Raw genomic sequence first — 16,408 nt, 5'->3', positions numbered from 1 at the left:
TATGGAGTAAAACTTCCTGCTGTTGTTATTTATTGTTGGCTGGAAGGAAGAATTGGCGGTGTTGGTTGAGAATAGCAGATGAGAAAAGTCATCCACTGAGCATGTACAGACCAGAGAATCTTACATTAGACGACACACACCAGCTTCCTGGGCGAGGAAGGATAGAATTGAAGGTGCACAAATTCCACAAACACCATCCCAAGATTTAAAGAGATATAAAGAAGGCTAGAGAAAGTCATCAAATCCTAGAGCTATTGAACCAGGTTCTTGTGCAAATCTACTTCCCGAGGGATGGGTTGCATCTTTAAAAGTTGCCCTGCGTCTTTCTGAAGTTGTGCTTTTGATGAGGCACCTGTTGGTAACATTTGAGTAATGTCTTATAACCAAAAAGCGTAGAATAGGTACTTGAAGGAGGTTGAGGGGAACAGCCCATTGCATGGGTAACAAGCCTATGAGAGCTTAAAGGAAGGGCTTTCTAAGTTTAGATTCATCTTGATGTGGATTTTAGTAATAATTGGTCTATAGAATGAGAGTAACAGGCAAAGAAAATTATTTCTTCAAGACCAAACTAGTAGGATCACTTTAGAATTGAGTTCAGAGAGGAAGAGGTTAATTTTAAGAAGCACCGTCTTTCCATTCAGTGAGTGTGTTGTGTTTTTAGTAATTGTTTACCAAATCATTCAAGGTCAGCAAACTGTTGGGTCCTCAGTAGCCTCAACCACAGGTGATATATATATAAATGCAGAATGTAGAAATTAAAATAATTACAAAGTTGACCCTTGAACGGTGAAGGGGTTAGAGGTGGAATCTTCCACCACACCATGGAAGATTCACATGTAACTTTTAAATCTCCAAAAACTGAATTACTAGTATCCTACTGTTGACTGGAAGTCTTAGAGTCACTTAGCACATTTACATTATATATGTTATATACCGTATTCTTAACAATAAAGTAAGCTAGAGAGGAGGAAATTTAACTGAGAATCAGAAAAAATACATTTATATTACCATATCAAAAAAAGTTGTATAAGTGGACCTGCACAGTTCAACCCCATATTGTTGAAGGGTTATCTGTACATCCTACAGCTTTATTGGCATATGAATTACATTACAGAAAAAAAATTAGTGAACGATACTAAATGTAATAACCAAAGATGTTTATCTCCCTCCTCACCTGAGAGTTGTAATTAATCATTTGGGCGTTCTCTTTTGAACAGTAATATTTGTTCTAAGTACTCAACTAAATTTACAAAATCTACAGACATGAGGAGTTTAAGTGGGGAAAACTTGCTCACAACCATCAAATCCCAAAGTTTAGTGTAACTCATTTTTTTATATGGGTAAACTTCTATACAGATGAAAATGCTGATAACAGGCAAGAAATTTCTCATCCACAAACTGATTTGAATTGAGCTTTGAACACCCTTGGGAACAAAGAGAAAGCCGGTTGTTGTTAAACTGATCAGTTTAATTGAATTCTACAAAAAAATACATGAAATTTCTGTACCTACTCATAGATAGGTGAACATTGCAGCAGCTCTGGGCAGAGTCAGCATTAGAATTATTTCTAAATAAATATTTAAAAAGGGTAATCCCACACCCTTCTTTCTATCCCTGCCTGATTTTTTCCACAGTTAACATTTCTGACTGCTGTTAGCCAAATGGGTGAGTCTGACTGACCAGAGACCCTGAATAGTCAGACTTAGCAACACATCAGCACAGTCTCCAGTAAAAGGCCTGCCTCAGATGAATTGCCTCTGATGATTTTTGCTTTCTAGAGATCCTCTGTTGGGAAAGTTGCTTTAGAACATTAAAAGATAACAGCCAAGTAAAATGTCTGTAGACCATTGTACTTTTTTCTCCTTGTTCAGGTTTTATTTAAATTCCAGTTAGTTAATATACAGTGTAACGTTGGTTTCAGGAGTAGAATTTAGTGATTCATCACTTATATACAACACCCAGTGCTCATCACAAGTACCCTCCTTAGTACCCTTTTAACCCATCCCTCTGCCCACCTTCCCTTCAGCAATGCTCAGTTTGTTTTCTATGGCTAAGAGCCTGTTTCCTGGCTTGCCTCTTTCTTCTTTTTTTTCACGCCTATGTTCATCTATTTTGTTTCTTAAATTCCACATATGAGTGAAATAATGGTATTTGTCATTCTCTAACGGACTTATTCCGCTTAGCATAATGCTCTCTAGCTCCATCTATTGTCCTGTAGACTATTTTAAATTAGGGGCAACCCAAGCATCAACAGTGCATATAGTAGGACTTGCGTGCGTGATAACTTTTGTCCAGGAACAGACTTTTTTTCTTGAATGCAAATGATTCTACCTTACAAGATTAATAAAAATTCCTTTTCAGTATATTTAAACAGTTTATAAATATAGACTAACACTTTGGGTGCCTAGCCGGTTCAGTCAGTACAGCATGTGACTCTTGATCTTCAGGGTGTAAGTTCAAGCCCCATGTTGGGCATAGAGTTTACTAAAGATAATAAAATGCTAGCACTTTTAGTGGTGTTCAAAACCCGGTGAGATAAGCAGGATAATAATCTGTGGTCCACATGGTAGTTAGTGCCCTTCCAACTGGCTATAGAAAAGCATTAGATGCACTCAGAAATCTCCAGGCCACTAGAAAGGGCCAGAACCTCAAAGATGTTGAGTTGTTAGAGCTTGTATCTGTGCGGGCTCTCCCAGACCGTGATTGGAAGAGAAGCCAGAGCGGTTCTCCCCCGGCTCTACCACTAGCATCTTGGGGGGGGACACTCGAGGAAGGGTAGTGCTGGTGGGAAATAGGAAATTCTGCAGATGGGTGTTTTTATGTATCTTATGCCAGGACTTAGTCTTCTCAAACAGAGGTAAACTTTTTCTTATAATGTGAAAAAAAATGCATGTGACCTTGTTCTAAAGATATGGACTGGTCCCTTTTTTTCCTTAGGTACTCTTACCTAGTTCATAACCTCAACTGGGTTATCTTTCCCACCTCTGTTGGTAACGTTTTCCCATCCCTATTACTACTAACTTAGTTCAAGCCTTTGTTGACTGCTGACTGCATTCTTGACTTCAAGGACTGTCTTTCTTGTGTATCCCCTGTACCTGACACCTAGAAATCAAAAACTCAACTCACTTCACCATATATGTCAGAATCTTAGTTTTTTTTTTTTGTTTTTTTTTTTTAATAATTTTTGAGTGAGTGTGCAGGGAGGGGTGGAGAAAGAGGGAAAGAGAGAACCCCAAGCAGGGTCCATGCTGTCAGCACAGAGCCCCACGCAGGGCTCAAACTCATGAACTGTGAGATCATGACTTGAGCCAAAATCAAGAGTTGTACACTTAATTGACTAAGCCACTCAGGCACCTGTCTCATTTTATTTTAAAGTAATCCCACCATGGGGCTCAAACTCATGACCCCAAGGTCAAGAGTCACATGCTTCACCAACTGAGCCAGCCAGGCATCCATCTTACTCCTTTTTTCTTTTTTAATGTTTCTTTATTTTGAGAGTGGGGGAGGGACAGAGAGAAGGGAGAGAATCCCAAGCAGGTTCTCCATTCTCAGCACAGAGCCTAATGCAGGGCTTGAACTCACAAACTGTGAGATCATGACCTGAGCCAAAATCAAGAGTCGTGAGTTTGAGCCCCACACTGCGCTCTGCACTGATGGCATGGAGCCTGCTTGGGATTTTCCCACTCTCTCTGCCCCTCCCCAATCATGCTTTCTCTCTCCCTCTCAAAATATATAAATAAACATTTTTTCTAAAAAACATTAAGATTTGGAAGCTTAACCCAGGCATCTCCCCCATCTTACTCATTTTTAAATGAAGCCAAAATGAAATAAAAGTCTGTATATGGTTATGAATGAATAATAACTTTAATTCTGAGAACAACTGCCATTAGTCTGGCCACACTTTTCCCAAATTGTTCTCTCAAACGCTGGTCCTGCCATTTTCTGGTTGGACTTTGGTTGACTGATGCACAAAGTCCATCCCTATGAATCACTTCTTAAGCTTTTGCACACTAGATTGGGGCTTCCTGTTATGTTCACATAACATGCTTTTTATTATAATGATTAAAATCAATTGGACTAACTAAACTCCATGAGATGAAGTTCCATTTGGACAGATACCACATCTATGTCTCTTGTAACAAGGTGTCCCTGGCCCAGGGTCAGTTAAATGAAATCTGACTTTAAGAGATAATGGCTTCTGAAGTAAAGAATTGTAGAAATAAAACTGATTGCCATGAGAAAAACACCAAATAGTGTACTTTGGAAATTTGAAGGGGGAAGAGACCCTGCTGGGAGGGATCAGGGAAGGCAACATGGAGGAGGCAGTAGTTGAGCTGGATCTTCCTTGAAAAGAGGTCTAGGTTGGTTCAGGGAGAAATGAGAGTGCAGGAAGCCACTCCAGGAAACATTTGGGCCTAAGCGGTAGAAGGTCCAGAGAATGAAAGTAGCTTAATTTGCCAAGCATTATAAGATCTCTGAGGGGGTTAGAGTGGAAGAAAATGTTACAGACTGGAACCAGATCAGAGAAGGCCTTAAGAATTTGAACTAAATTTGGTGGGAAGTGGAGAACCATTGCACATTTTCAGGCAGAGAAACAAGGCTTGCTCTAAATAGATTAACGATCAAAGTAGATGAGAGGGAAGGCATACAGACTTGACTGAGATGACTTAGGAATCACGTGAGTAGTTTAGGGAAGATCCTGGAAGAAGGTAACGGGAGTGGGGCCAGAGGAGGAATATGTGTAGGGAGTTGGGAAGGGGTTTGGTGAGAGGTGGGCCCATGATCTTAAGACCAAGCCTCATTTGAACAGTGGATGGTGTCTGCTCTATTCCAAGTCCTGTCATCTTGTATATTTGACTTCATCAAATTCTTTTTTTTTAATTTATTTATTTTTGAGAGAGACAGAGCATGAGTGGGGGAGGGGCAGAGAGAGAGGGAGACACAGAATCTGAAGCAGGCTTCAGGATCTGAGCTGTCAGCACAGAACCCAGTGGGGGGCTCGAACCCACGAACCGTGGGATCATGACCTGAGCGGAAGTCAGACGCTTAACCGACTGAGCCACCCAGGCGCCCCTGACCTCATCAAATTCTTAGGCGACCTCCCTTTGTTTTTGAGGGGGAACTCCATGTCTTAGGGAAAACAGGGTGAATTAGGAAAAGTTCTCAGCCAGGTTCCAGAGTTGAACTCAGATCTAGGCTGAGGAGACTTTTCTCCCCTAGGAAGTGTCGGGCAAGTAGTTACTTACCTGGGGGGCCTGTTGTGGCAGCACTCTGCTTCCGCTGAGCCTGGTGGGCGGAGTTGAAAGTCTAGAGACATTCCTGCCATCTTGATTCCCTCTGCTTCTTACAATTCCTTCGGTGCTTCCCTCTCATAAATGATGAATGTCTGCTACACCAGACACTGTTCCAGGCACTGCAGGAACAGAGTCCAACAGAACAACAGTATTGCCCTCGTGGAGTGTGACCAACAGTAAACGAGGTAAGTGGAGGGTGCCGGTGGGCAGGCGAGTGATGGGAGGTAGGATGGCCAGAGAAGGAAAGGCCTAAAGGAGGTGAGGGAACAGCAAAGTCTGCAAGGGCGCCAAGCAGGTGTGTCCCGCCTGCCGTGTTGACAGCAGAAGGGCCAGGGTCCCTACCCACAGGTATGTTGTTTTGAGGCGGTGCCAGAGAGATTGAAAAGTGGAGCCGAAACCTGAAGGAGGTTTGTTTCCAGGCATAATCTGTCTTCCTGAACAACCATGAGGAAGCCTGTGTCCCCAACACAAGCCAGGAGCAGGTTGCTCTGAGTTAAAAATGGAGCCTAAAGCCAGGCACTGGCAGCAATCGTAGGTTTTGTTTGTTGTTGTTTTGTTTGTTTTTTTGGTATAGCTGAGCTCATTCTGCACATCCAAATCTGAGGCTCTTTGGGGAGTTTCAGATGCCATTTAAAAGACCTGGGTCGACTACGCAGACACATCCTTTCCTAGGGGGGCACTGGCTACCCATACTCCCCAAGTCCCGCCCTGCCATTATCCGGCACACACGAAGTGGCTGTTCCTCAAGCGGTGCCAGACGGGTGAGAGGACGGGCGTCACAGCCCCGGAAGACTGTCTTAAGTGCCTTTTAAAGAGCTGCAGCAGGGAAGGCTTGTGAAAAGGATGAGGTTTAAACAGGGAAATGGGCGCATGCATAGAAAGTCTAAGCACTGCCTCACCCAGCAGTACCCAGATGCGCCAGGGACACCAGGGCATGTCTACCCAGAGCTGGGTTCCACAGCATGTCCCATGCCCATAGCAGGGGCCCCCTGCAGTCCCAGAAGACAAGAGACCGGCCCAGGTCAGCTTTGGGGAAGAGTTCGCCCTAACTCCGCCTTGCACGGTGTCAGCGCCCCCAGACGCACGTCTGTATAACCTCCCTCGCTGGAAGTCCGGACGATCAGCAAGCAGCACCTCTGCTCCAGCTAGAGGGAACGCCTCGTGTCACTGGAGTGCTTCCCTAACCATTAGTCCTGCCCACTCGATTGCCCCCCCTACAGGACCGCCACCAGACCCACCCTGGAGGGGCCGTGGGGCCCTGAGCCTCACCCCTGTAGCAATTGGGACCAAAAGCCCTATTGTATTTGGCAAAAATGAGTGCTCACAATTCAGCCTGACGTCCCCCTTCTCACACGCCGCCTCCTAGCTGCCAGTAACAACCAGCATCCCAGAACCAGTCTACTCCTCCTTGGCCTCTGTTTGTAGGTGCAGGTGTAGGTTTTTCCTCAACTGGTTGATTCCCGTCCTGCCTGGACCCTGTCACCCCCAGTCATGGGTTTATCCCAACTCTTAATTTGCATCACTGGATTTTCCAGCTCCTCTCCCACCATAAAGTGCATGTTGAGCGCAGGGATGGAGCGGATGAGCAGAGCCAGGAGCGAAGGAAAACCCAGCAGCTCAGCTCTGCCCAGCAGCCCCAACCTCCAGCGGGAACCAGATGCCTCATCGGGCCCTAGCCAGCAGCAAATGACTCAACCCCAGAGTTCCCAGACGTGGAACACTGGCCACCTCCCTGCTTCTTCCCACACAACAGGCCAACAGGCCATCTTTAAGTTGTGCTAAGTAAGTTGTATAACCTGTTCTCAGTGTAGACATGAGAGTGTGGCCCTTGCTTCCCAGAAGTTACCTACATTGCAGTCCCATGAATTAGGGATACAACGGAAGAGGATTACTGATCCCAAGGAGAATGGAAAGTATCTGGGGAGGTCAAGGCTGAATCTAATTCAGACTCTATCCCAGATTATGTTAGTCTAGGGTCACAGGAACATGCGCTAACAAATATGCTTACATTTCCAGAGCCAAAATCTCCTCTTTGAGCAGCTGGGCATTGATACTGTTTTGGTGGAACATTCAGTTCTGCCTCTACCTTGTTAAGGTTCCTTTCTTCCCTCCCGTGGTAAACAACCAGACAGGATGGTGCCGTGAGCAGAGTCCGGAGATTCGGAGCGCAGCATATGAGCAAGTCATACAACTTTCCCTGAGCCTCACTTTCCTCCTGAGGTATTTGAAATCATCACTTGTACACCAAGTGCCTGGCACAGAGCAAGAAGTCAGTATCCTCTGAATGAATAAATGAGGTATGAATGTACATACCATGGAAATGGGTCCAAAAGAATGGCATTCTGTCAGGTTATAGTTAAGTTAAAAAATTTAAAGAAAAATAAACCAAGTAGAATATGAACCTCAACCACACTTCCTATCTCTGTCATTTTCATTCTCAGTGATGAGGAAAACACCTAATCATGAGCTGTTCATGGAGACACCAAGCTCTTCATCAGCTTCCCTAGCACTTGATGTCAACATGACTTTTCAGCCAGAATGTAGTTAAGAAAGCCTGAAGGGGTTTAAAATATTTAACGTCGGAGAAGAAAAACTTCAGAGATATGTAACGTTCCCAGATACGTTGAATGGGATGAAATCCATGCTCTGGAAAGGTGATCTGGGGAGCTTCTTGGGGCCCCCAAGAAGAGACAAAAGAAAATGCTCAGCTCCCCATAGCAGTGACCATGATCCCAAATTCCTCTGGATTCCCATAAACCTGCTCCAACCTAGGAATCTGCCAAAGACTCCCGCGTGATTCCAACCCATTAACACACTCCAAGGTCATATAAATGAGGCTTCCTCCACATGCCGAGATAGGCCATCCAGTTCAGGAGCTCAGGAAATACTTGTGGGTCTTGAAAGTGCCTGCCAGCCTCTGTAAAGTGTGGTGAGTTCTCCCACGGTATGCAGAAAACAGCTGGCAAACAGCCACTGCCTATGGGTAGTCACACCTTGAGGTGAGAGGTCGGGAAGAGAAGAGGAAAGCGCCTTCACAGTGATATCCAAACCCAGTGTTTTCACACACGGGAACGCAGGAGTTCTACATCTATGCTTCACCAAGACTCACCATAAATGAAGACGGGAAGAACGTCATAGAGAAAGGTGAATTGCCCAAAAACTTCCTTGTGAACCTCTGCTCCTGGCCCTTCAGCAACTGATCTTATGAAATGTAGTGTGTGAGTGCCCCCTACTGCTCTGACCTAGAATAAGACCCGGAGCAAGGATTCAAAACAATCTAACCCTAACCTAAACAGAATACTTTTAAACCAAATTAAAAGACTTTTGTCGAAAATACCCAGTGAAACAGTCCAAACTGCTAGCCACTCATTTATTTTTCAAAAGCCTTTGAACTAGACCAAAGCAGAATTGTCTTTACAGTTCTGGTTGCTATATTCCCCCAGGTCTCAGCGAAAATCTGCCATTGGTGATCCAGAAATATTTCCACCCTGCCACAGGCTTAATTTGTGGATCTTTTTTTGAGATGGAAAAAAATCTGAGAAAGGGGTATTTCCCTGGGCTCAGCAGGACCGAGTACATGTTCCACAGCCCAACAGAATTTCTATCCATCCTCCTTTCCACTCACGGCTCCAAGCTGAGGTACCCCCATCACTGTGGGCTTCCGCTGCCCTTTGCTTAAGCTTCCCCCAAATGCAACCAGCATTTAGCAGAAACACATGGCTTAGGTCAGGATGAGGGGCAAAGGTGGATCCTTCTGAATCACAGATCAAAACTCGTAGTTCTGCTGCCCATGGCCAAGGACTCAAGGAAACGTGTCCTCCCTCCAGTCCACATTCGCCTCGGGCACAGGAATAAGAGAAAGCAGATGGTTTGGCCCCTGAGAAAGGGAAATACCCAGGGGCTGTTGGGGGTAGCCAAATAAATGGGAATGGGAAAGATTTTGAAATGCTTAAGAAGCCATTCCAGAGTCCAGCTAGTGAAAGTTCATTTTAGCCTTTTCCACGGTGGTGCCTAAGCCAGTGAGTTTATTACCTGGCAAGAGAGGTTTTGGACCCAGCGTCCTGAAGCTTCAGATTGGAGAGTACCTGGTTCCAGAAGGCAGTACAGGATTAAGTGCACAGGCTTAGGAGGCCAGCACCTGGGTTTGCACCTTTCATCCCTGATCACTGAGGACACCTGAGCAAGGCACAGTGCACCTCCAGGCCTCAGTTTCCTCTCCTGCAAAGGGGAGTGATAAAATACACATCGCAGGACTGTAACGAGCCTGCAGTTAGGTGATATATAGGAGACATTGGGCACATGCCGCTGGTTGTCACTGACACTTCTATGTCACTGGAATAGAAGATCTGCCACATCCTATCCAGTGCCAACATCCAGCAGGGGAAAGACAGCAAGACAACTTCAAACACCCTGTGGCGGGGGAGGTGTGCGAAGAGAGGTGGAGGGACAGCGACTTCGTAGGCACCAGAAGCCTGTGTCTGCACTGCAGCAGGTTGGCCCAGATGACCTTTCAGGTTCTTTCCAACTGTGAGACTGAAGGGTGGGATTCTTCCAGAGTGCCCCACAGGCCATCATTAACCCCGGAAGTAGTTCCCACTGAGCAATTGAAGGATCACGGAAAAGTCCTGGCACAAACTGGAAAGGTCCCAGGCAGAGGCTCCTTTCTCCCCACCCAGGCTGGTAGCCAGACCCGGTGACCTCACACCTACTAGGAATATGGACCACCCTGGGCCCTGGACGTGCCTCAGAGCCCTCAGAACCGGCTTCCTAAGTGTCTACCTCCTACACCAATTGCCGTCTTCTTGGTCACGAATGGCAGTGGCCACCAGAAAAAGCTTGTTGAATTAAAGATTTCTTCATCCTTTCCTCTGGCTTACATAAATAAGCTTGTTACCATTTTTTGTGCAAGTCACAGGCTTCAAAGATTTCATTTCTTTCCAGACTGTTTCTGTACATTTCTCCAGTCTTAATAGGCATTTGGATAGCATCCATATCATGAAATTCAAAGAGGTATCTGATGCCGTTTATTCTGGGAGCCGTTCTCACTGTGGAGAGAGAGCTTCTCCTTCTCTGCTGGACCTCATCCTCCCCTGGCCCCCAGCCTCCCTCTCCCAGTATCCACCTCTCCCCCCCCCCCCAACCACCGTGTTCTCGCCGCTCTCTGGAAAAAGAGCACAGGCTAAGGATGGAAGAATTTCCTTTTTGAGTTAAACAAGTCCATATGAAGTTCCAGAGGAGAGGTCTGGCACAGAGACCGAGTTATTCTTGATCATAGGGGCGTGGGCAGGGAAACCGTGATGACCTCCAAGGTGAAGGACGCGTGCAGCGGAAGGGAAGCAGGAGAGCCAAGGGGAAGGGAAAGTTAGGTTTACATCCCTGGAAAATACACACATGCCGCCTCCTGTTGGAAGATTCTGAGACAATGGAACAGACAGACCATGGAATGGATTTCGCCGAAGCCTGGAAACAACTCTGGATAGTACTTTTTAGGAAACAAGTGGGGGTGAGGGGACAGAGTAAATACAGTCTTCAAGCTGCAGACACAGGACGATGGAACTTGGGAGTACACCACCCCTCTTGAGAAGAAAAGGAGGGAAGCAGGCCCTCTCTGGTCACCAATACAGTTAGCGTGACGAGTAAGTGGCAGGGAACAGCCAGGACATAAAATCTAGACAGAGGCCCCCCTTTACGTTCAGCTGGTGCCCAAGGCTGGCTCACTCCTCCCTTTCCTGATACGTCCGCGGCGGCTCTCTCTCGTCTCCTGTCTCTTCCACCAGCTCAGAAGGGCTGCTCCCCGTAGAGAGCCAAGCCAGGCCCCCGCTGACCACCGGCTGGGTGGCGGTAGCCTGGGCCACCCCACAAGCCCAGAGCAATGGCCACTTGCTCCCTGTTGTCAGTGCCAGTGTTTGTCACCTTGTAGAAGGGTTTGAACCATCTTCTGGGTAAAATGCCAAGATGTAAAAGCAGGTGACAGATATTCCCATTCCTGCTTTGGGGGTTGGGCTCCTCATTCGCAGAGGTATTTGGTGGCTTTCCAAGCTTTCTTCCTAATGGTCACCCTGAGGGACCCCACCCAGCCCAGTGACCAGGGACCTGCCCTGAGATAGTGGTTATCCCCCCACCTTCTTCCAACAAACCCTCTCCTCCCTTCCCTCCCTCAACCAACCACCCTTATTGGGCACATTGCTATGGCCCAGCGGCTAGGTGGAGCGCAAGGACCTGATCGGCAGCGACATTCCACTGAAGGCTCGCAGAGCAGATGCGGCTGCATTACCAGCCCAGAGCAACCCCTCAGCCTGGAAAATAAGCCGTGTGGCAGGAAGGGCACGTGACCAGGTTTGTCAGAACTCCCAAAACAGGACTCTTGCAGCCTACCTTCGTTCTGCATGTTAAAATGTCCTTTCTTTATGAAATGATGGTGTGTGAATAATACAGTTCGTGGCGGGCCAGGGCCTAACAGTGCAGGCTTTGGAGCCGATCGCCAGTGCTCAAACCCTACATGCAGCAGGTAGATCCTAAATATGGGACCTGGGCCAGTGATTCAAACTATCGGTGCCCTGGTTTTCTGTCTGTACAATGGGAATGACCATAGGGTTGTTGTGAGGTTTAAATTAAATAAGACAAATAAAGTACATAAAACACGGAGAGGACGTTTTTCATTAAATGTGAGATGTGTCAGGCCCGTGTACTCTTAGAACTTCACAGTTCCAAGAAACTCAAATGTCTGAGAACCACTGACATAAAAATCCAATTTCTCTTACATGTAGCTGCGGGTACGCAAAACACCTACACCACACACACACACACACACACACACACAAACACACACACACGTGTGAATCCAAGCCTGGAAAGGTGAAAAGCATCATTTCATCCCCAAAAGGTTGAGGCCCCCTAAATTCAAGCCTTTAGGCACCTCAGAGCCCACAGGGAGGGAGAGAGTGTCCTGAGGTAACAGCCACATCACATTCCTGTGACATATTCTACTTGGGACCTTCTTCCCTAAAACACACACCCTGCTCCTCCCCACTAAATGTGTATGTGTGTGTATGTGTGTGTGTGTGTGTGTGTGTGTAAGAACACACCCACCTATATGTCACAGCTATCTGCCAACTGTGAGTGTTTAATGGGACGATGTTTCACACTTGCTTGCTGCCCTCAGCAATAACATCCACCGCCTACCCACAGGTCATTTCTGTTTTTGAAAGCCGTCTTTTGACTCTTCCCTGGGAATGTATGTCCTCCTGGGCCCAATGTCTGAGAACCAGGGTCCTGACTGCAGATTAGGAACAAGGGTAAAGAGGCCTAAGGCCTAACCAGGAAAGGTTTGGTGCTCACCCTAAAAGAGGGCACCAATTGTGCTACGAGTATTTCTACCCTCATTCTCCAGGTAGAACACAGCGGGGCTGAGGACCCACAGTAAATTGGAACAGGGGACTGCAGAGAGACTCTGGGCCCGCAGGGGACAAAGGCTCTTTCACAGTCAAGTCTTCTGATGACTCTGCCTGCATTTCTGACCTGGGAAGGAGTTTGCGAGGCAACGTTAGGCCACGGTGGGAGAATGTGGATGCTGTGGGCTGGCACAAGCCAGGAACCACTTCTACAGCTGAGCCAAGGCTGGCAGCCTGAGGGGTGTGTGCACTTGGGACGCAGAGCCCAGGCGAGAACTCTCCCTGAAGGTCAGCTATTTACAACCTGTCGCCACCTGCACAGGAGTCTTCCGACAACATCTTCTTTCCTCTCCTTGTCGCGCCTTGGTAAGAATGGATGCTCTTTCCTTCCCTGGAAGGAAAATCCAACAGGCATGCCTGCACGGGTGTCAAGACAAAACTCCTCCTCCTCCCAGAGGGTAAAACACTCAGGCTAAAATCAAAGAGGCAGCCCATCTCCATGAAGTCTGTCCAGATTGCTTCAGACTGTATCTTCCTCCTTTTGGTTCCCAAAACTCACGGAGGGCAAAGACAAATAGGTATTGACAACATTAACAAATATTTGTTAGCATCTTCTAGGAGCCAGGCCTAAGTCAGGCAGAAGGTGATGAGCAAACATCACCCCATCTTTGTTCATGACACTGGCTACCTGATTTCTCTTCCTAGGCCCCTCCTTTCCCCCCAGCCCCAGTCTGTATAGTGCCTTGGCATACAGAAGGCCCTCCAATGTCCCTTCGGGAACTCCCTAAGCCCTTCATAGATCATTGATGCTGTCCCTCTGTGTCACTCCAAGCAAGAAGAAAGAATATTTTAAATTAATAAGTAGGCGAAAGTCAAAGAAAGTGCACTGGAGATGTGAGAACCCTTAAGCAAGGCATCAACCTTCCTGCTAAGCTCGGCCCACACACCGGACAGCCTCAGCACACCCTCATATAGGTACGTACGAGTACGCACACACACGCGCATACACAGAGCTCATCTGACCACCTCCCCACCTAAGGGAAAGCCCTACTTCCTTCTTTCTTCCTGGGACACAGCCCCTCCGTCTCCTAGGGCGCCCAGGCTGGGCAGCTGCCACACACCCTTCCCACCTCATGTCTCACCCCAGCCCACTCTCTGTCCTATGCACCTCCTTTCAGGGCACCAGGTCCTGGTCTCGAGAGCAAAACACAGCCCCTTGCTGGCCTGGACAAGGCCACAGGGCACTGTGGCCTCTGCTCTTGGCCGACTCCATGGTCTCTGCCAAAGGGAATTTAAACCCAGTTTAAATTGCAACCGGGACTAGGAGGAAGGATGGAGAGCCCATCAACACCAGGAAGAAAAAGATTTACCTAAAAACAAAGTTTACTCATACACACAAATTCACACACTGAACCCTGCCTGAGGAGCTGATAAAAAAACAATTCAAATCTTAGGCCGCTATGTCTTCCAGGGTCCTCTGGCCTGGGTTTCCTTAGAATGGGGATCTGGAAGTCCACAGCGCCCCAGCAGCCCCATCTTAGGGGTCCGGGAGCGACGACACCACAACTGCTCCTGTACCAGAGAGGCGGGGGTAGGGAAGGCAGAAGTCGCAGATCTTCGGGAATGAGCCCCCCGCCCAGCTCCAGGCTGGAGGAGAGAGGCTGTGTCTTCAAGTATCTGCCCTTTGGCACCACCAAGTGTCCTCCCTCCCCACCTCTCATCCCTGCTTTGGAGGCTGAGGGAAAAGAGGGGCTCTCCAGGCCGATTCACCCTCTCCAGAGTCCTGGGGATCCAGTTCACAGTCTGGCTTCTGCGGGGCCCAAGTCAGGGGTGCAGTTAGCGATCGTGTCCTTGGCCCGCAAGTGTGCACGTTGGGGTGGCCGGCGGATGGCCCCTGCGTCTACACCCCAGTCTGCTCTTTAATCCAGTCCCGAAATACAGGGAGCCTTGTGTACACGCCGGGCTTGTCCCTCTGAGCGCAGCCTTCACCCCAGCTCACCACGCCGGCCTGGAAGATCCGCCCGTCGGCCTCCACGCTGGACAGGGGGCCCCCAGAATCACCCTGCAGGCAGACCAGCAGCTGCATGAATGCCCAGCCCGTCCCCGCCCCCGGCCGCCCCTGACTCCCCCCACCACCACCACGCACGCACCTGGCAGGCGTCCACACCACCGCTGAGGTAGCCCACTCACATCATACGCGGGGTGATCTGCTGCGGGAGCAGACTCTCACAGGTCGTCTGGTTGATGACACGGATCTCGCCTTTCTGCAGGATCAGCGCCCCGGAGCCTGGGGCGGGGGGGGAGGCGGAGAATGGGGTGCTGATCCGGGGCCACCGTGCCCACCTGCAGGGCCACGGGCAGGTCCCCATTCTAGACGCTCCCACCACAGTGACCTCACTAGCAAATCTCTGAACACGGCCCCAATGCCCATGGCTGACAAATGCTCGAGGAACTAATGCTGAGCCGATGCGAGGGGACATCGTGCAGCCCTGTGGGTAACTGGGCAACACGCGGAAAATCCACAGGGCGACAGGTGCCGAGAGATTGGATGTTCGCTGTGGGAACAGGTGTGGAAAACGAGAAACAGGGAGACCCACGGAAAGCACCAGAGAGGCCCCGGGGTGTTGCGGCAGTCGAGCCACAAGTGGGTTTTCTTTTTCCTAGGACTCTGTGTGCTACAGGTTCTCAGCAGCGAGCTGAGGCCCAGGCTGTCGGCAGTACGCTCTAGTGCTATTGTAACTGATTGTTTTTCGATATAACAATTACCAACTAAGGGCTTTCAGATGGAGGCAGGACAGAGGAGGCTGGGCCCCCACAACAGGCCCTGACACGGGCACAGTTAGCTTGCCTTTACAGCACACAGGACTCCCAGGACAGTGCTCTTACGTTCACTGAGCACCATCTTGGAAGGTGTTTTATTTTCATTTAACAGGTGAAGAAACAGGCTCAGAGTTTAAGCTACTGCCAAGGTCACTCAGACAGGTTAGTAGCACCTCCAGGCCTCTGACCCAGAGCTGAGCATCCACTTCACCTTGGGACAACCTCCCCCTGCCAGACAGAGGGAGGTGGGGCAGCCCACCAGCCGCCGGCCCAGCCAGCTCACCTCCCTCCTGCGTGTGGCCCCAGCCGGTGACCCAGATGGCCTTGCCGGTGGGGAAGGTGTGCGAGGCTTCAGGCAGGCAGATGGGCCTCACGGTGCTGCTGTACTGGGCCGGCTGCTCCAGCTCCAACAGCGCGATGTCATAGTCGAAGGTGAAGTCATTGAAGTAAGGGTGGGTGATGATGCGCTTGAGCCCCAGCTCCTGCACCCCCGTGGCGCTGCGCTTGCTCTGGTCGTGCAGGCCCAGGAAGGCGGTCCATAGCGTGTGGTCGGAGTACCTGGGGGGGCCCGCACAGCGACCCTGAGCACAGTGGCCCTGAGCACAGCGGCCCCGAGCACAGTGACCCTGAGCCGAGCGCTGACCTAGGCAAAGCCAAGGCCGCTGCCCTCAACCAAAACCACTGGCGTCTCCTGCCACGGCACTCAGCCCCCTTCACCTCCTTGTTTCCCTCTTTTAATACAATTTTAATCTGATTACCAAAAAATATATTTTTTATCAATCTGATCTTTCACAGAAGGAATAACACAGAGCTCAACAGAAATACTTCCTTAACACAGTGGTTCAGTAGACTGTGCAGCAGGCTGAACTTTATCTACTATGTTTGCTGTCGGTCATGGGACAG

At 48.8% G+C, this 16,408-nt stretch overlaps 1 protein-coding gene across 1 annotated transcript in view; it reads right to left on the bottom strand.

The window, feature by feature from the left end:
• Positions 1-14,056: 14,056 nt before the first annotated feature.
• The window catches only part of ST14 (ST14 transmembrane serine protease matriptase), a 41,620-nt gene continuing 39,268 nt past the window's right edge, over positions 14,057-16,408 (bottom strand). The window contains 3 exon segments of the mRNA XM_039240270.1: positions 14,057-14,747; positions 14,836-14,972; positions 15,789-16,063. Coding sequence (XP_039096201.1) covers positions 14,586-14,747; positions 14,836-14,972; positions 15,789-16,063 — 574 coding nt within the window. The 3' untranslated portion in view covers positions 14,057-14,585.

This window comes from Hyaena hyaena, unplaced genomic scaffold, assembly GCF_003009895.1.
Source record: "Hyaena hyaena isolate Hyena2069 unplaced genomic scaffold, ASM300989v1 scaffold_171, whole genome shotgun sequence".
In the NCBI taxonomy this organism is placed as follows: Eukaryota; Metazoa; Chordata; class Mammalia; order Carnivora; family Hyaenidae; genus Hyaena; species Hyaena hyaena.
Note: the sequence above shows the minus strand (reverse complement) of the source record. Positions and strands in the feature narration are given on the sequence as shown.